The sequence below is a fragment of the Lipophrys pholis genome (assembly GCF_963383615.2).
Source record: "Lipophrys pholis genome assembly, chromosome: 1".
In the NCBI taxonomy this organism is placed as follows: Eukaryota; Metazoa; Chordata; class Actinopteri; order Blenniiformes; family Blenniidae; genus Lipophrys; species Lipophrys pholis.
The window spans coordinates 42,116,496-42,133,683 of record NC_137635.1 but is presented as its reverse complement, the minus strand read 5'-3'; the positions used below and the strand labels follow the sequence as shown (position 1 = coordinate 42,133,683).

The 17,188-nt window shown below is 40.1% G+C and overlaps 2 protein-coding genes across 4 annotated transcripts; one reads left to right on the top strand and one right to left on the bottom strand.

Moving 5' to 3' along the window:
- On the top strand, window positions 1–15,244 carry LOC308120124 (uncharacterized protein). Its single transcript, XM_080480549.1, has 5 exons — window positions 1–85; window positions 11,408–11,558; window positions 12,267–12,340; window positions 12,614–12,674; window positions 13,018–15,244. The coding sequence occupies exon 5, from the start codon at window positions 13,086–13,088 to the stop codon at window positions 14,781–14,783; it is 1,698 nt and encodes a 565-aa protein (XP_080336675.1). The 5' UTR covers window positions 1–85; window positions 11,408–11,558; window positions 12,267–12,340; window positions 12,614–12,674; window positions 13,018–13,085; the 3' UTR covers window positions 14,784–15,244.
- Window positions 2,880–10,529, bottom strand: LOC308120107 (uncharacterized protein). Of its 3 annotated transcripts, none has more exons than XM_080480515.1 (4): window positions 10,513–10,529; window positions 9,654–9,706; window positions 8,980–9,089; window positions 2,880–7,207 (listed from the first exon to the last, which is right to left on the bottom strand). In XM_080480515.1, exons 3-4 carry the CDS (start codon window positions 9,077–9,079, stop codon window positions 3,504–3,506), a joined length of 3,804 nt encoding a protein of 1,267 aa, XP_080336641.1. In that variant the 5' UTR covers window positions 9,080–9,089; window positions 9,654–9,706; window positions 10,513–10,529; the 3' UTR covers window positions 2,880–3,503. The 3 variants fall into 3 exon arrangements, with proteins under 3 accessions (XP_080336641.1, XP_080336642.1, XP_080336643.1); XM_080480516.1 differs by having other exon boundaries at window positions 2,888–7,207; window positions 9,654–9,701; XM_080480517.1 differs by lacking the exons at window positions 9,654–9,706; window positions 10,513–10,529 and adding an exon at window positions 9,259–9,305 and having other exon boundaries at window positions 2,888–7,207.
- Window positions 15,245–17,188: the final 1,944 nt, after the last annotated feature.

The window sequence follows — 17,188 nt, the reverse complement described above, 5'->3', positions numbered from 1 at the left end:
AAAGCAAACAGGACACCAGCTGTGATGAAGACAGTCAGAGTCACAGCGGTGGGCTTCTTCCAGGCAGGAGTCTCTGGACCTGCAGGTGAACAATGAAACATTCATCTGTTATTGCGCATGGCTGTTGTTTTAGCTACTCGCAGATTTTAAAAGTATGTTAACAGTTTTTTTTAAACAAGGGAGTGTGGGGTAAGTGGAATATTTGTTGTTGACACTGACATCAAAATACCTTTAGGTGTGGCAGTGAACTTTTTTTTCTGTCTTTGTGTTAGACCTGTGTTGGCACTGAGATTACCTGGTGACCTGTACTGGTTTTACATTCTAACTACTTGGTAGAGACACCAGCTCCCTGTGACCTTAATTTGGATAATGTAGGAATAAAGGATGAAATGATTTCACCGCCTCCTAATCTGGTTCCATATTAAATCACATTGATAACCTTTTAATCCTTTATAAGCAACTTTGTTGTCAGTTCACCTGACCTAAAACACTCTGGAGCTGCTACCTGCTCACTGGTTAGTTGGATCAGATATCAGGGACGACTCAAGGCCAAAACCGCCAGACCTCAGTGCATTGTGAAGGTGCACTGGGAAGAGAAATGCTAAGTTGTTTATCTGTAGTGTGTCATGACTGAGGAAGACACAAGTGTACATGAACCTGTGATTGGTACTGAAGGAAAAACAGTATTTTTTCTTTGGCAGCTTTTCTTTAGACATAAAATGATAATAATAATGATAATAATAATAATAATAATAATACATGCTTATAATGGGAAATGCTTGACATATCCTAGAATTCATTTTCAGCTAAACCAGCTGAGTGTTTGTGTTGCACTGTAATACTTGATGCTTCTTTTTTTTTTTTTTTTTTTTTATGTATTTAAATTGCAAATGTGTGGTGGCTTTTCATCAACTGTTTGATAATATGTGTTACTGGTCACAGACACAAACAACCTTCCATTGTTGCGTTTCGTTAACTTTTACATATTCGCCACTAGTTGCTTTTGGGACCATTGAACTACTTGCTAATATTTTCCATGGCAGTCTAACAGACAACTGTTGTCAGCGTTATGAAGCTAAAGGTATATTGTTGCGGTCGAAAAAGTAAGAACCTCAGCTCTGTGTTTTATTTGTATGTTTTTGGAACTTTTTCTTGTTGTTGTTTTTTTTTGTTACACTCAAACTGTTGATGTGGCAGCTGGAGAGAGATGTCAGAAGTTGAATCATCTTGTTACAGTATTCCTGCTGTTGAGGTTGAAGTAGTCCAGTGTAAAACAATGAAAGACATGAACCTCTTTGTGTATATCACATGTATTTCATACGGCTTATATATACGTGCTTCACGTACGATACTGTTTGTTGTAATGCATGTCAAAGACCCCCCCCCCCCCCCCAAAGAAAAAGGAAAACATTTCAAGAGAAGTGTTTTAAAAATTGTGTTTTGTTTGAAATGCATCCAAGGAAAAAACGTCACTAAAGCTTGTGTGAATTCATAAAGAAACCTTGATAGTATTTTCGACCAGCTCTGCATCAAAGCTCGTATTTTAACTGAAGTTTAGCTGAGTGGCTGTTTGGGGTTGTTGAGTCTGGTAACATGAAAATATCAGTCCTCTGCTGGGAATTATCTCATGAGACAAAAGATGAGAGAAAAGAGAGCATCTGTGTCACGGAGGAGGCGGGGTCCAAAGAGAAAACTATCACTTTGGTTCAAATTAGAAGAAACCACAAACATGTTAGATAAGGGGCATTTCTAGATGCTTTTACAGTTGAGCCACATCTGGAGCTTCAAACGGAATGAATAATGTGTCGTAGTGAGATTTTACTGATCTCATTCAAGCAGGCATGGTTTTTTTTTTTAAGTTGATGGCATGTTTAAGTGTTGGAAAAAAGTAGTTTTTATTTAAAGTCTCTTGTTTTCACAGTTTGTGAAGCAGGTCCTTTTTTTTTCTACAATTTTTGATCATAGCATATTTATATATATTATTTCTTTTTAATGCTCTATCCATGAGCATAAACACTTGTGACCAAACCCCTCAAAACCATTTGTTCAGAGACATTGTGCTGCAGAGCTGTTTAAATGTTTTTTTTATTATTGATCCACGTCTGTAGAGAGTGACTGTTGGTTCTGACCTTGAGGCAGTTTAGATTTTGACTCGCTGTGCTTTCTGTCGCTCTAAAAATTAATAAAGACCTCCTGCGATCCCTCATCTTGCTTTTTTTTTTTTTAATAGTAAAACGATTAATTTACATGAATTTATGTTGCTGCAGCTTTAATTCAGTGTTTCACAATTTAAATGGTCCTTAAAATGTTTTCAATACAAGGTGGAACCTTTTTTCTTTAAGCTTTTGTTGCAAATAACAAATGAGACACAGTTGCACTGAATAGTAAATGTTTAATTTACATTTTGTAACCTCTTAGAGAAACATACCCCTTTAAGACACGAGTTATAAGTCAATAAATATAAATAACTTTGAGCAATTGTACACACTTCCTGCAGATTTGTTAAATGCTACATTATGGTGTTATTATTTTCACTTTCTGACAATTTATCCCCCTTAAAAAAAAAACCTCACAGGGTTGAAATTTTAGACTTAAGACTTCTGTACGTTTAATGTATGTTAGATTTATTCTCAATTTGTTTATTGAGTTGTGATTAATATGAAATTTAATGGCAGGGCAACATCTTAAATGTTAAGACTGTTTGAGGTAAATAACTGTACTCAATAGAAAAAGTACCAGTGGAATTAATAAATTTACCAACAATGGAAGATTATAGTTTTGATCTTTATTATATTCATAACTAAGGATGGTGTGCATTATAAATGCATTAACTGTTTTATATGTCGAGAATGTAAAAGTAAACCACTTAAAACAGAATAAAAACATCAGAACTTATTGATTATATTTATTACATATAGTTCAGCACAACAGAGTAAAATTTCCACACACGAACACATCAGACAGAGACTGCTTAACTATACTTAACACGATATATCTCAGCTTTAACCTTCATATTAGCATCAACCATACAAATTAACAGTGAGAAATGATCAGTAGCCTAACTGATTATATGTTCCAGCAGAATCTCACTAATTATCTAAAGTTTGTTTGTCATATCAAAACAAAAACAAAACAACTGATGATTTGAATAATCTGAGTGGCTTTGATTCACATAACGAGACTCCACATGATAAACAACAATAGATGTTGAAGAAAACACATTAAGATCGCACTGCTCTTGACATAATATCCATATATGGTCATTGGATTATGTATAAACATGCTTAGTTATTTGACAAACAAATGAGGTTTCTGACAGAAAAAAAGTAAGTTTGATGTTAATAAAAATGCAACAGAATAGAAAATAGATATTTTGTTAATCTCAGACAGAATTCCTTTTGTTAGAACGTTGGTATGATTCCTGTTACGTTAACTGATTTGACTGATATCACGTCGGAGTGCTGCAATCATCTATGCAGGCCGGCACAGCTTGATCTGACTCTTCAGTCAAAACCAAAGAAATTCACAAATTTCTTCAACATGCCTTTCTTTTCTTTCTTTTTCTGCCTTTCCTGCAGCAATTCATCATCTGATTTCGAAAGTTTGTCTCGTTGAGACACTTTGGCGATGAGTTTTGCCCTCTCCCTCATTCCTTCTAGGGAATGAATCCGAGCCTTGTAGCCGGGTTTGGCCTCTGCTTTTTCTCCATCGATCATCATGTCGATATACTCTGGAGTGGAGAGAGGGTTGGGCCTCAGGGCGATCTCCTGCAGGCGGCTTATACAGCAGGCTGACTGGTCCATCATGCTCACAATCAGGTCCTGGAGTTGAAGAATCTCCTCCTCCTGCCTTTCAATCACTTGCTGAACGGTCATCTTCTCCTCCGTAGCCCTTTCGTATTTGCTCTTCAGTTCTTGCAGAGTCTGCTTCTCTTTCATTGGGACGTACTCCCACTTGTACGTCTGGTTGAAATGCACATTCCAGACGCATTTTCCAGGGCACACAGTGCACATCCCATTGTTATCCATTGATGCGCAGCCACGTTTTTCATGATCATTTTTGATTCCACACGGATAGTGGCACGTTATTGAACACCTCTGGCAGTTGGTGATATACACCCCTGGGTCTGTCAGCTGCTTCTTGACCGGCTTAATGATATCGACTTCAATCTGAAAGTTTTCATTTGAGGTCATGACCGTTTCGTGCTCTTTGATCTTCTCTTTTGTCGACTTGATTTTTTCAAGCTGCGCCAGTCCAGCTTTAACTTGTGGCTGCAGACCTTCAATGACCGTTTCCAGCTGCTTCCTTTCTTTCAAGACCTCCTTAGTCATGAGCAAGCTTTTGGTGTTCATTTTATCCAAAGCAGTGAAGAACTTCTCCATACTTTTGGCCCCCATTTTCCAGAACATCTCATCAAAGGTGTTTTCTTCATCTTCTGAATCGTCGTCATTGTCTGTGTGGCAGTTGCTTGCGAACAGAGCTGAGTTATTGAACTTGAAGTGAACTGGGAGTCCGAGCTCATTCTTAGGACATGGGACACCAGAGACATTTATTGCCTCAAGCACTGGTGGCTGCTTGCCATCAGCGAAAGTCACCAGCATCTCAATGTTTTCTGCCACGTCTTTGCCAAAAATGGAGAGCACCGAGTCGAACACGTACTTCTGCGTGGCGGTTAACCGTGCGAGAGCGGCCTGGGTCACAAAACACAATGCATCAATCTCACTGACTCCATTAACAGATGTGAAAAGCTTTCGGATCTGTTCTGTGATCTCCTTGTCTCTTGCCACACCTCTCGTGTCTCCAAACCCTGGAGTGTCCACAATGGTCAGGGAGAAGGGGACTTTAAATCCATCTTGGTGGTTGATCTTGTACACAGTGACCTCAGAGGTCTGGCTGTGAGCTTGTGATTTGGACTGATCTTCTGTAACTATCTCAAATCTGAAAGTGTCCTTCCACTCCACTCCAACAATGAAGTTTATCATTCCATTGATGAGAGTTGACTTCCCTGATCCGGTCGCCCCAAGAAGCATGATTGTCCGATTCTGCCTCATGCTCTCTCTGCCGAAGTTAAACCACCTGCAGCCATCTATATCCAAATCCTCTTCTTCCAGAGGTAGTTTGTAAACTGGAGGCGAGCTTGACTTTGTCATCTTGCCAATATGTTTCAGGTATTCAGCAAGACGTGCAAACTCGCGCTTCGTTGTGCAAACGTTAACAGTGGCGCTTTCTCTGCTTCTCCCATCAACACCGCAGTCACATGTGACCTTGACTGCGTATTCCGTCTCCGTCTGAAGCTCTGAAATCACTGCCTTTTCACCTGTCGCCATCATCTGTTTCCACTGGAGATCTTTCACTTCTTCGCCTTTGGATTTCTTTGCGTACTCCACGATGTAGCTCAGTATCACAACGTCTTGTCCAAGCTCCGCTGGTTTCTCCCACTTGGCAGATATCTCACGTGAGTTGGATTCCACTTGAAGTTCTCCAGGAGGACTGCAAGGTAACGTTTTAACGGATTCACTGACCATGTTGGCGGGTCCAACACCCACTGAGGTCGCCGCTCTGCACCTGAACGCATACTCCGTGTTCGGTCTCAGATCTCTCACTGTGACTTCGTCAGCTTTTGACTCGGTCTTTTGTTCCCACTCTTCCTCTCCGCTGACGCAGTATTCAACAGCGTAGGACGTGACGTTTTCTGCTCCGAATCTGGGAGGAGAGATCTTCAGTGTCACGCTGTTGTGGCTTATGTCAGCTGCTGTCACAGCTTCAGGCTTTGAAGGAGGCTCAAAGTCTTCACTAGCAGGGAAGCCGCCTTTATAAAGGTAAATGCTGGAACCCTTGTGCGTGTCATTTGATATGCCCACTGTCAGGAACTTTATGTTCTCGTTCTCTCTGTTGGCGTCAGCAAAGTCACTGAAGAGCTTTGCTTTCGTCCTCATTTGATCAGCCACTTTGTTTGAAAGGTACCACTGGTCCCTCTCTATGTCATGAGTGTGTGGATTTTGATCCTCAGGTTTGCTTGCTCCTTTCAGATAGTTTGACAGAGCTGAGAGGTACGGCTCGGCACCTCCCAGAGAGGTGAAAACAAAGCATAGCGCATGTTCCACGCTGAAGACTTCTTCATGCAAACCACTTTGAGATGGGATCACCTTGGTGTTTTTCATCATATTGGTGAAAGATTTCAAGATGCGTATCTCTTTCTCTTTGCAATCCATCCACTCCGTCAGGTTTTTGCTGTTGAATGGAGACGAATGTCTCTTCTTCAGGATTGCCGCAAGATCAGACTCCTCTTCTCCTCCTCCTCTGATTAATGGAAGCTTCTTTGCTAAGGTTCGTTGAAAATCAAGTTTGAACTCTGAGCACATCTCTTTGAAACTTTTCAGGTTTTTGCAGATCTGAGGGAACTGCTGTGCAGTGGCAGTTTTCATTGCGTCATTGCACCTCATTTCGAGCTCACCGAAGTCCTCCAGGACACTCTGCGCTTCCTGAACCAACCTTATGCTTATCTGACGCACAAGTTTAGCGGCGGTGGAATCTAAACTCGTCAGGGGCAAGAGCCAGACCTTCACTGGAACAGCATTTTCTCCATTGGCTCCCAGTAATTTTGGCAGGCTTCGGTAGACTTCAATCGCATCCTGAAAGGACGTTGGAGTGTGCTGAAGACAAAAGTCTCCGTGGAATTTGCAGGAAAATTTGTCAGTGTTCACTTTGTCCTTGTCTTCCATTTTCAGGGACCCTTCACCCTCAATAGCAAGGAGGGGGATTTTCTTGATCACCACCTTCAGGTTTCCCTGAATATCTTGATGATTTTCATTTTGAGAGATCTCACGGTCAAACAGAAAGAAGGCTTGAGCCCCATAGAGTATACCTGTGACTACATGTGTTGCTATGCCTTTGTCAAAAACATATGGATGCTTCACATTGCCTCTTCCAAGGTGATTCATTGACAGCTCCTGGAACTTTGTTGTTGTTTTGTACTTCAGTGTTACTCTGGCCTGGCTGCTGGATGTCCGTTGATCATTTAGATATTTGGCTGATCCCTCGACCTGTATCAGTCCAGACAAGAAACTCGCCTTAAGAGATGCTTCAACATTCAGGGCTGATGATTTATCTTCGATTGATTCAGATGCAACTATCTCAAAGTCACTGTTAGGTTTCGGTCTATCTCTTGTATCTTTCTCAAGGTCATCGCGGTCCCATAGGGTCATTCCTGTCAAAATAAGAGGAGATGGTGCAACTTTTATTGATAGATAGTACAACTGGGAATTATTCAATTATCATACATTCTATCCAATACTAGAAACTGTGAAAAATGTAATAAATGAAATTTCATAATCTATGCCACACGTGTCGAACTCCAGGCCTCGAGGGCCGCAGCCCTGCACGTTTTGCATGTCTCCCAGCTTCAACACAGCTGATTGCAATGAGCAGCTCGTTATCTGGCTTTGTGCTGAATGTGGTGATGAACCATCAGGACATTCAGGGGAGGGAGACATTGAAAACGTGCAGGGCTGTGGCCCACGAGGATCTGAGTTTGACACCCCTGATCTATGCAAACGATCCATTCATCGATTTTCCATATGCACATTAATTATCCAAACTGTGGTTGCAGGGGACTGAAGTCAATACAACCCAATCTACAGCAAGATACAATTACGGTATTAAAATGTTAGTTGTAATGGGAATCGAGGAGTTATTTTATAACAGTTTTCTGGCCAGAGTTACTGTTCACACCTTCATCCAGTTAAAAGCCACCAATCAACCCAAAATATAAATAAGCTTATATGACAGGTTAGTTTTACCTTACTGATTCTTTTAATTGTGTATTTGTCACAGCTTCAGTCTGCACTTGGTTGTAGTCTCAGCTTGTGAATGTTGAGAAGAGTGAAACACCCTTTTTTGTGTTTCTCAGTATGATTCAAATGACTAATTTCAAACTCATTTTAAAAAATTGGCTCTTTGTAAGCACATGATAAATAACTGGGAAATGTGTGGAAAGGATTCCAAGTGGGTAAGAAATCTTTTTTATATTCTGTGTCATTCTGTTATAAATCTTTGTTTTTGCTTGATCATGAGCCATTTATTCACAAGAGAATTGCAGAGATTCTCAGCTCCTATTGCAAGGGTTCCAATTTGTGCAATAAGAACAAGAATAAGAATAAGAATGATAACAATAATAAAGGGGGTAACCAGAGGGATTCCCCACATATGGTCCTTGCTGCAGTGTCTCAAGTAAAAGACTTCATCAACATTTTAATGAAATATATATGTTTATATTTCACAATGTGTTGCTTACAGAAAGTCTTTAAATAGAAAATTCTCACTGGATGTCTTCAAAAAGCTTTCCTCTGTCAGCCTGATCACAGCGTGGGATCATTGAACGGCAAAAAAAAAAAAAAAAAAGTTTGATCATAATGGTGACGTGTTCTGTCATTGTTATCAACTGTTAACAGTTTTTAAATAAATCAGAAAAAGTGACCATGTATGGTAACTTGACATGTGAAGAGCAGCTCATCCGGGAAGGAGGAGCAAATGTAATGTGTGGAGATATTTTTTTAATTTACAGAATGACAAAAATGTTGCCGACTTTTATTTGCTAGATCTGTATCAATTCGGAACCAAGATCATTGATGGGTTGAACATTTTTTGTTTTTTCCCTGTGCAATGCTGAGAATACAAAGTGGATGCTGGAGTCAAGTTCACGTGTATGTCCACCAGAGGGAGCCAGAGGCAGAAAAGCACAATGTGGCACTGTAGTTATGTAGTTATGTGTGGCAACATAATGCTTGAGAAAAACACAGTGAATACAAAGCAATTGTACTGACATCAAATGAAAAGTAAGTCAAATTGTAATTGATGGATGAAGACATGTTGTTCATCATTGTCACGTTCAGTTTACAGTTCATGAACTCAATATTCCAGAGTCAAAGCTGTAGTTTGTTTCAAACACTTCAGTTCTGCATATTCGTGTGACATTCTTACCTGGGACCAGTAAGTCTTGGCGGCAGTCGTACAGCATACCAAGGCCAAAAGGCCGGCCGAGGGCTGCCATCTCTATCGTTCTGCTGGCTTCAGGATCCATCTGTCGATCCCTGAAATACAAACAGTACTGTGTGTTAATTCATATCTGTGAACATACTTTAGATGTCTGATTTATGTGACATCAAACATTGTTGGAACATTGTTCTTTTCACTCATAAATTACTGGTAATCAGGATGAAAAACTTTTATTGGGCAAAGACATTGTACAAACAGTGTTACCAGTTCCTCAGGATCCCGCCAATGTGTCTTTTTACTCAAGTTCTGTTGGTTCATGTTCTTTTGTGTTACTTGAGCACACTGTTAGAGAGAGTTTTTAGACATACTCACTCACATATACACTTTTTCCATGTTATAAATAGATAACTATAACTTATACACAACCCCTTTCACTGAGACACAGACAGACACATGTTTGAAAGCAGCAGTGGACTGTGGGCCGACACACTATGGTTAGTTACAAAAACTGTATTATACTCACAGCACAAAATCATGAAGACGTGTTATTGATGTGGACATGTGTGTAAGAGATAGTGGGAGAAACAACTTCAAATGATCAATTTGTTTATTATTTATACATTTATTGATTTGTCATGCCATTGAGTGAAGCTCCTCACCTTGTGCTGCTGCTGCTGCTTCTGCTGCTGCTGCTGCTTCTGCTGCTGCTGCACTGTCAAACAGACCGAGTCAAACTGAGTCAGGCTCTTTATCTGTGTGTGTGTGTGTGTGTGTGTGTGTGTGTGTGTGTGTGTGTGTGTGTGTGTGTGTGTGTGTGTGTGTGTGTGTGTGTGTGTGTGTGTGTGTGTGTGTGTTAAAGGCCTGGTTAAAGGCGCCCCGTTCTGCGGGACGCTGCAGTTGTAATGCACAGTGACTTGAAGAAGTAACTTTAATCTTACTGAAAAAAGTGGTCATATTAACGTAACGCGATACTTAGTAACGCGATACTTAGTAACGTGTTACCGACATCAGTGCTGGAAAATGCATGGATGTTGATTGATTAAACTTAATGGACGGGCATATTTGTTTGTTTTCATTTGAGTGAACTAGTAGCCTAATTCTTATCAAGGTTTTCAATAGAGCTGCTCGGTTATACGAGGGCATGCATTTCTTTATACATTTACCTATTTAATTGAATATACATCAAGACTGAAATACATATGATCATTAAACACCAGGGAATCATTAATTTAGAGTCACTTTTGCAATCTTTTGAAGAGACAGAACACCTGTGATAAACTTATCCTTACAACAATAATACTAATATTTCCCCTAAACAGCCTCATTTAAAATACTTCATATTTACCTTCCCTCCCAATTTAACATTAGTACACCCAAAGGTGAAATCTAGGATGCTGGGTTACTCACAAAAGCTTTGCTGTCATAATATGTGGTTGTTAAATGGTTAAATGAGCAGAAGCAGCAGCATAGAAATACAGCCAAGCTTGTAACATCAAGAACAAATCATTTAGTACTTACTCTAGAAACGTCTGCGACCCTCTGGTGGGTGTTGCAGTTTTCAGACGTTATAAACTCTGTGAGAAGGTCCAACCCCCTCATGGTTATTCATGGCAGAAGGCTGGGCGGAGAGAGAAAATGGCTGATTTCTTGGAAATGGAGTCGTTGTAGGGAGGAAAAGAGCACTTTGGGTCTGTCTACGTGATCAGGGGAGGTGGCGCACAAGTTTACTTTCCTTTTCCTTTAGACAGGAATTTCTCGGAAATGGCCTGACTTCATGTAAACGCGTATGGATGCGCCATAACATTACGACCACCCGCAGACTGTTGACTGTATGTCCCCCTTTGAGCACCACAGGACCCCTGACCATGTGTTGTGCTATCATCAGTTGAAAAATAGGTTATTGAAAATGCGTGACTTTTGACAATAACACATCAGTAACTTAATATTGTGGATTTTTTAAAAAAGTGTTACATTTGGACACGTTCTGTCCTGAAGCAGAGAGGCTGCAGCAGGTCAACACATCTCAACTATGTATGGAAAATACGAGATTAGAGTTAGGCATATTGTTTATTTGTTGTAAAACTGCTTCTTTGTGAAGCCCGATTCTTGCACATTTTTCATGACCAAGACTCACCTACTGAACTCTGCTGCTCATTTCACAAATGCATGTTCCTTCCAAATGTGGCAGCCTTTAAAGTGGAAATAAACTTAAATTTTTTTGTAAGTGGTTAATACAAATGAAAAATATTACAAGAATGTCCGTTGTACTCTGACTGCTGCTCTGTGCATGTGTCAGAACAGTAGCCTACATGCATAATGTGATAACTCATTTCCAATAGAATATGAATAAAATAGAATGAAACGCCTTGGTGTACAGATAGAACGTTCTGAACAATGACCCTGTTGAACTCAGCACGCAGGGGAGTGGCTGGTGGTCGTGATGTGGGGGACAAAGACACTCCTACTGGTAACGCCTATTTGTGTCAGTCCATTATAAAAAGGGAAGCACAGAAACGACTGCAGCACGGCTCTCTCTTCCATGCTGATCTGAGGCAGACTGAGAGGTAAGTTACTGGACTATTTCCCCTCGTTTAAAAAAAGAAATAAATGTTTTCATCTTCATTGTTCTCCATGTGTGATTTTAGATTTTGAGCTTTTGATGCTCTTTCAGACTATTTGTGAAAAGTGTTATAAGATTTTAAAAAGAATATAAGAAAATAAATTACGTTGCAGGAACTTTGTTCATTGGTTTCATGTCAGTTATGCTGTACTGCAATTGAAAACATACTTTTACACATTGCAACTTTGTAAAACTTGTTTTTATTACAATATCATCATACATCATTCTTGATTTATATTGAAAGCTGCAATCTCTCTCTCTCTCTCTCTCTCTCTCTCTCGCTCAAATTAAGTCAGGTTAAGACTTTTTTATTCATCTTATATTTTTAAATAGTGATTCTGATGGTAAAATACAACTGAGAAAACTCAATAAAAATACAGTGATAAGAAATGTTGGTAGAACACAAAACAAAATGTTGAATAAAGAGTTGGAAAGTGTTGCATTTAAACATGCAACAGTTTTGTTTATTAAATAAAAAGTTTCCAAATTAAACACATAGGGGGAAAAAATAAAAGACAATGCATTAAATAGAGACCCGTAAAAAGAAATAAACAATTTATTTACAATTGTTATCATTTCTAATCTTATTTTAAATGTATTCATTTAACGACTTCACGGAGCTATAACACTTTGTCCTCTTTGCATTTTGAAGGTATTGATATGAGTCGCGAGCAGCATTGAAGTCTCCACACTTTCTGAATCTGAACCAGACAACTGTCATCAGAGGTTTGTTGTATTTCAACTCCATTTCTGTCGCGTCCATTTGCCATTAAAACCACTAGATGGCAGCAACACCACACTATAGAAATAAAGACCGCTTCTGCCCCCCCCCCCCCCAGCCCCCCCCCGCATCCCTTGTATCTTGTGTACTTAACATACCCCTGAGAATAGAAAATAGCAAACTGCTGTTTTGTGACATCATATGAAAACAGTTATAACCGTAACATTATAATTGCTTCATCTCCGGAAAGTAAAACTGCATTTTTACTTCTTTTGCAGGACTTTCGGCTTTCTTCAGTATCTGGAGCAGTTCCTGTCTCCGCTTGGCATTCCAGGAAAGGTAAGGCAGTCCCAGTCTTTAGTGAATAAATAGATGATTTTTCTTTCTCTGTGACTGTATTATTGCAGTTGTAGTGATCTCTGGGCAGTCAGGTTCTCTCCCTCCGTCTCAGAACAGACATAAGAGGCTATACTATCAAACATTGAACACATCAGACAGAGGCGATGTCTCCACAATTTTGAAAACAAAGTCACAGGAGACAGAAAATGTAAAACCAGAATTACATTCTCAAGGTATCTGATCTCACTCCGTTAGTTTTATCATTAAAACCTGTGATCTGTATTAGTTTTCTCCAGAGCTGAGTGTATTTGTGGCAGTAATTTTTCTCATTTTTCTTTCTCAGCTTTTTCCAGCGGTGGAAGCAAACTTCTGTAATCTTTACTTAGTTTTTCTGACTGTTTTAAAGAAAGAATGAAGGCAGTAAAGAGTTTCTTTTCGGGAGACCAAAGCCCTAAGCGGCTTTGTGATGCGGTCAAAGACAAAAGTAGGCTGCTGAAATCAAACTCTGGGCCTCTCCCTGTTTACGTGATTCCTCTGAATAAGAACGAAGTTGATGTAGATGGTTGCCAGCATTTCAGTTATGGAAAACCTTCGCGCAAACACAATCGCACTGTCATGGTCCTCGGAGCAACTGGTGCTGGAAAGTCAACTCTCATCAATGGGATGATCAATTACATTCTTGGTGTTCAATTTGAGGACGCATTTCGATTCAAGTTAGTTGACGAAGACGCCTTGAAATCACAAGCTCACAGCCAGACCTCTGAGGTCACTGTGTACAAAATCAACCACGAGGAGGACTTTACAATCCCCTTCTCCCTGACCATTGTGGACACTCCAGGGTTTGGGGATACCCGAGGCATAGAGAGAGACAGGGAGATTGTCGAGCAGCTGCGTAATCTCTTCTCCTCTGATTTTGGTGTCACCGAAATTGATGCTGTGTGTTTTGTAGCTCAGGCCTCCTTGGCACGACTGACAGCGACACAGAAATATGTGTTTGATTCAGTGCTGTCAATCTTTGGCAAAGATGTGGCAGAAAACATCAGGATCCTGGTGACATTCGCAGATGGTCAGCGTCCACCAGTTCTGGAAGCAATCAATGCTTCAGGTGTCCCGTGTCCCAAAACAAAAAAAGACGGACTGCCAATTCACTTCAAATTCAACAATTCAGCTCTGTATGCACACAACAAGTCCTCAGTGGCCAACAACACAGGTGACGATGATGAGGACGATGACGGTGGTGACGATGGCGGTTTTGACCAGATGTTCTGGGACATGGGGGCGAAAAGCATGAAGAGATTCTTTAATGCTCTGAATGTCATAAACACCAAAAGCTTGAAACTGACCAAGGAGGTGCTCAGAGAACGGCAGCAGCTTGAAGTTTCAATCGAAACTCTGCAGACTCAGGTTAAACTGGGGCTAGCAAAGCTGGAGGAGATCGGAGAGACACGGGCAATACTCAAAGAGCACGAGGCAGAAATCAGTAGAAACAAGGACTTTGAGTTCTATGTTACTGTGAAGAAGCCCCAACAGGAGGATATCTCCTCCACTGGGCACTTCATCACCAACTGTCAGCAGTGCCATGTCACCTGCCATTACCCATGTGGCATACCTGATGACGGGGCTAAACATGGCTGCTGGGCAATGGGATCAAATGGATACTGCGAACAGTGTCCAGGCAAGTGCTACTGGAATGTACACTTCAACCAAAAGTACAGATGGTCATATGTGGAGGTTCAAGAAAAACGAACCATTGATGAGCTGCAAAAGAAGTACCAGAAAGCTGAAGGAGAGAAGTTAAACGTTCAGGGAATCATTGATCGTCTCAAGGCGAGCTACAAAGAGACGCAGGCTGAGGTGGTGAATTTGATGTCCAAGTCTGCCGAGTGTCTGAACAGGCTGAAAGAGATCGCACTGAAGCCCAACCCTCTGTCCACTCCAGAGTACATTGACATGCTGATTGAGGGAGAGAAAAGTGAAGGCAAACCTGGATGGAAAAAACGAATTGAGGCTCTAAAGTCCATGAAGGAAAAAGCAGAGTTCATGACCAAAATTGCAAAAGGGGAGAAGTTCCTGCAGCATCAGCAGTCTGTTGACGTGGCGTCACATTAAACCTGAACCTCACAGTGAGATGATGAGGGAAGGTGAAGTCACGGTTCTGGCAGATTGTTTGTGTTTTGAAATGAAACCAACATACCTGGTGTAATTTTCACTTCTAGTGTAGTATATTAGTGTGTAACTTTCTGTTCTGTAAGTAACTTGGAAACTAATTAACAAGAGATGTAATGAAAATATGTGTCTCAATCTATGCTTATGTCATTTTTTCATGTGTAAACTAACTCGAAAAACGTAAACAAATATGATAATAATGATAATAATCATGCCTTATTCATTGTTTAAATATTCATTTCTTTGCTAACACTGACTTTAAAATGTTTTAACAGTTCCGAACTACTTTCTTTCTCTTTTTTCTACTTATGATATGGAAGCTATGTGTTCATTTATATTCTGTCTGTTCATGACATAAAAATGCTCTTGACTAAACTCATTAATAAAGCCCAAATTGTTGCTTGACTCTCTTCTTTGTGAGACAGTTCAAACTTTAGCCACTAAATGGCGCCACAGCATCGACTGTAGTGACGGTTTTCATCAACCAGGAGTTTAAAAAACAAATTCAGATTATAAACACTTCACTGTTTCGAAGTTGATTTTGGATTTGTAGGGAGTACTACACATCCTTGCTTCACCTTTTAGTTGTCGGGGAAACAAGCATTTATAAAAAAAAATGTGGGCATGGTGCCTGTAGGGGAGGGTTAAGATTTTAAGTAAGTGGAATAATTTCGTAAATATTGTTAACATGTTAACAGATGTCGACTAATATACAGCAAACATCATTAATATCAACTTATCTCAAACTGTTGGCGTAAAAAGAATGATGACTTTATTAACAGACATCCAGCATCGTAACATCTTTCATAAAAAAATATTGTTTGCTTATCTTAGGGAGCGTGAGCAATACTAGAAATTAAGGGGGTTGAAGTGGAGGCATACAAGGTACTGATTCTGTCTTTTAGGCTGTCCACTGTGTAGTTTGTCTGCGCTCCTCATGTGGCTCTTTACCCGGTACTTATGGTTTCCTGCCTCAGGCTAAAGACGTGTGTTAGGCTCGAGACCTTCAGTGATCACTCTTGCTTCCTACAACCCAAACTGACATAAAGCGGTTATATTAGACGCACAACGGGAAAGTTGATAAGCTGTTTTTCATTTTCTTACACTAGAAAATGTTAAAGCTTGCTTATGTACTTGCACTGTGCACTGCACATGGCAGCACGCACCGCAACCAGCACTGTCAGTAAGCACGAGTCAACCACAGCTTTTCTTGTCGGCATTAAATGATTTAATCCAAAAAGCAAGACAACTGTACACACAACGCATCAACGTGCTCAGAATATTTCAGTAAAATGATGGACAGATTAAGGTCATTGTGAACTACTTCATATCTTACAGAGCTGTGTCCGACCATAAAGGCAGCATTCAAAATAAAGAAGACACCTTTGTCTAATTGTACAAACATTCTTCTTCTTCTTCTTCTTCTTCTTCTTCTTCTTCTTCTTCTTCTTCTTCTTCTTCTTCTTCTTCTTCTTCTTCTTCTTCTTCTTCTTCTTCTTCTTCTTCGTCACCACCATCATCATCATCATCATCATTATCATCATCATAATCATCATCATCATCAAACATTGTAGCACTTGTAAACACCTCTCCTCACTCTGCTACAGAAACATTTATAACAGCACACATTGTCAGCACAAAAGAGGAAGTAAACATCATTTGAAGCTTCTGTGGATTTTTATGGGTTTGTAATAATGGCAACCAACTTCCTCTTTAGCTCTTGACAAACGGAAGCCATGAACTCTCATGAATTCTTGATTCCAATCCAGCTTGCTGTCACCTGGATACAAAAATGCTGATCCATGTTTTCTTTAAGTCTGTTTTTAAGTAGCATCTAAACAAAGCTCATCAGAGAGCCGCTTGTCCTGCTTCTTCTGGCTCAAAAACTCTCAGTCAGATTGTGCAAAGTGATCCTGGAAATACTTCCTGTGACCTCTTCTGACCTGCTCCCACAAGATCTAAAGGTATCACAAAGTCCAAATTGACTTTGGAGCACAGACAGTTAGTGCACAAAATCAGAGGTAATGTGATATTCAGGCTGACAGTCTTCCAGAAGTGCAGTTAATACAGTTGGAGGCAATGTTTTCGGCTTCTGGACGATGTTCAGCACCTCCATACGCGCCTCCTCTTCCTGAGGCCACACTGGAATTTTTCTGTCCCAGTCAATTTTCTGCAGAAAAGCATACAAAACAGATGAATACAACAGTTATTATTGTTGCTATTTTTAATTGATACACAGTGTTTACGCCTGCTGTGATTATTGTACATCCATTTACAGCAATGTTTCTACTTTTGAAGCTGTGAGTTAAACTTGAAATAAAATTATCTGTCTGACACATGATACATGT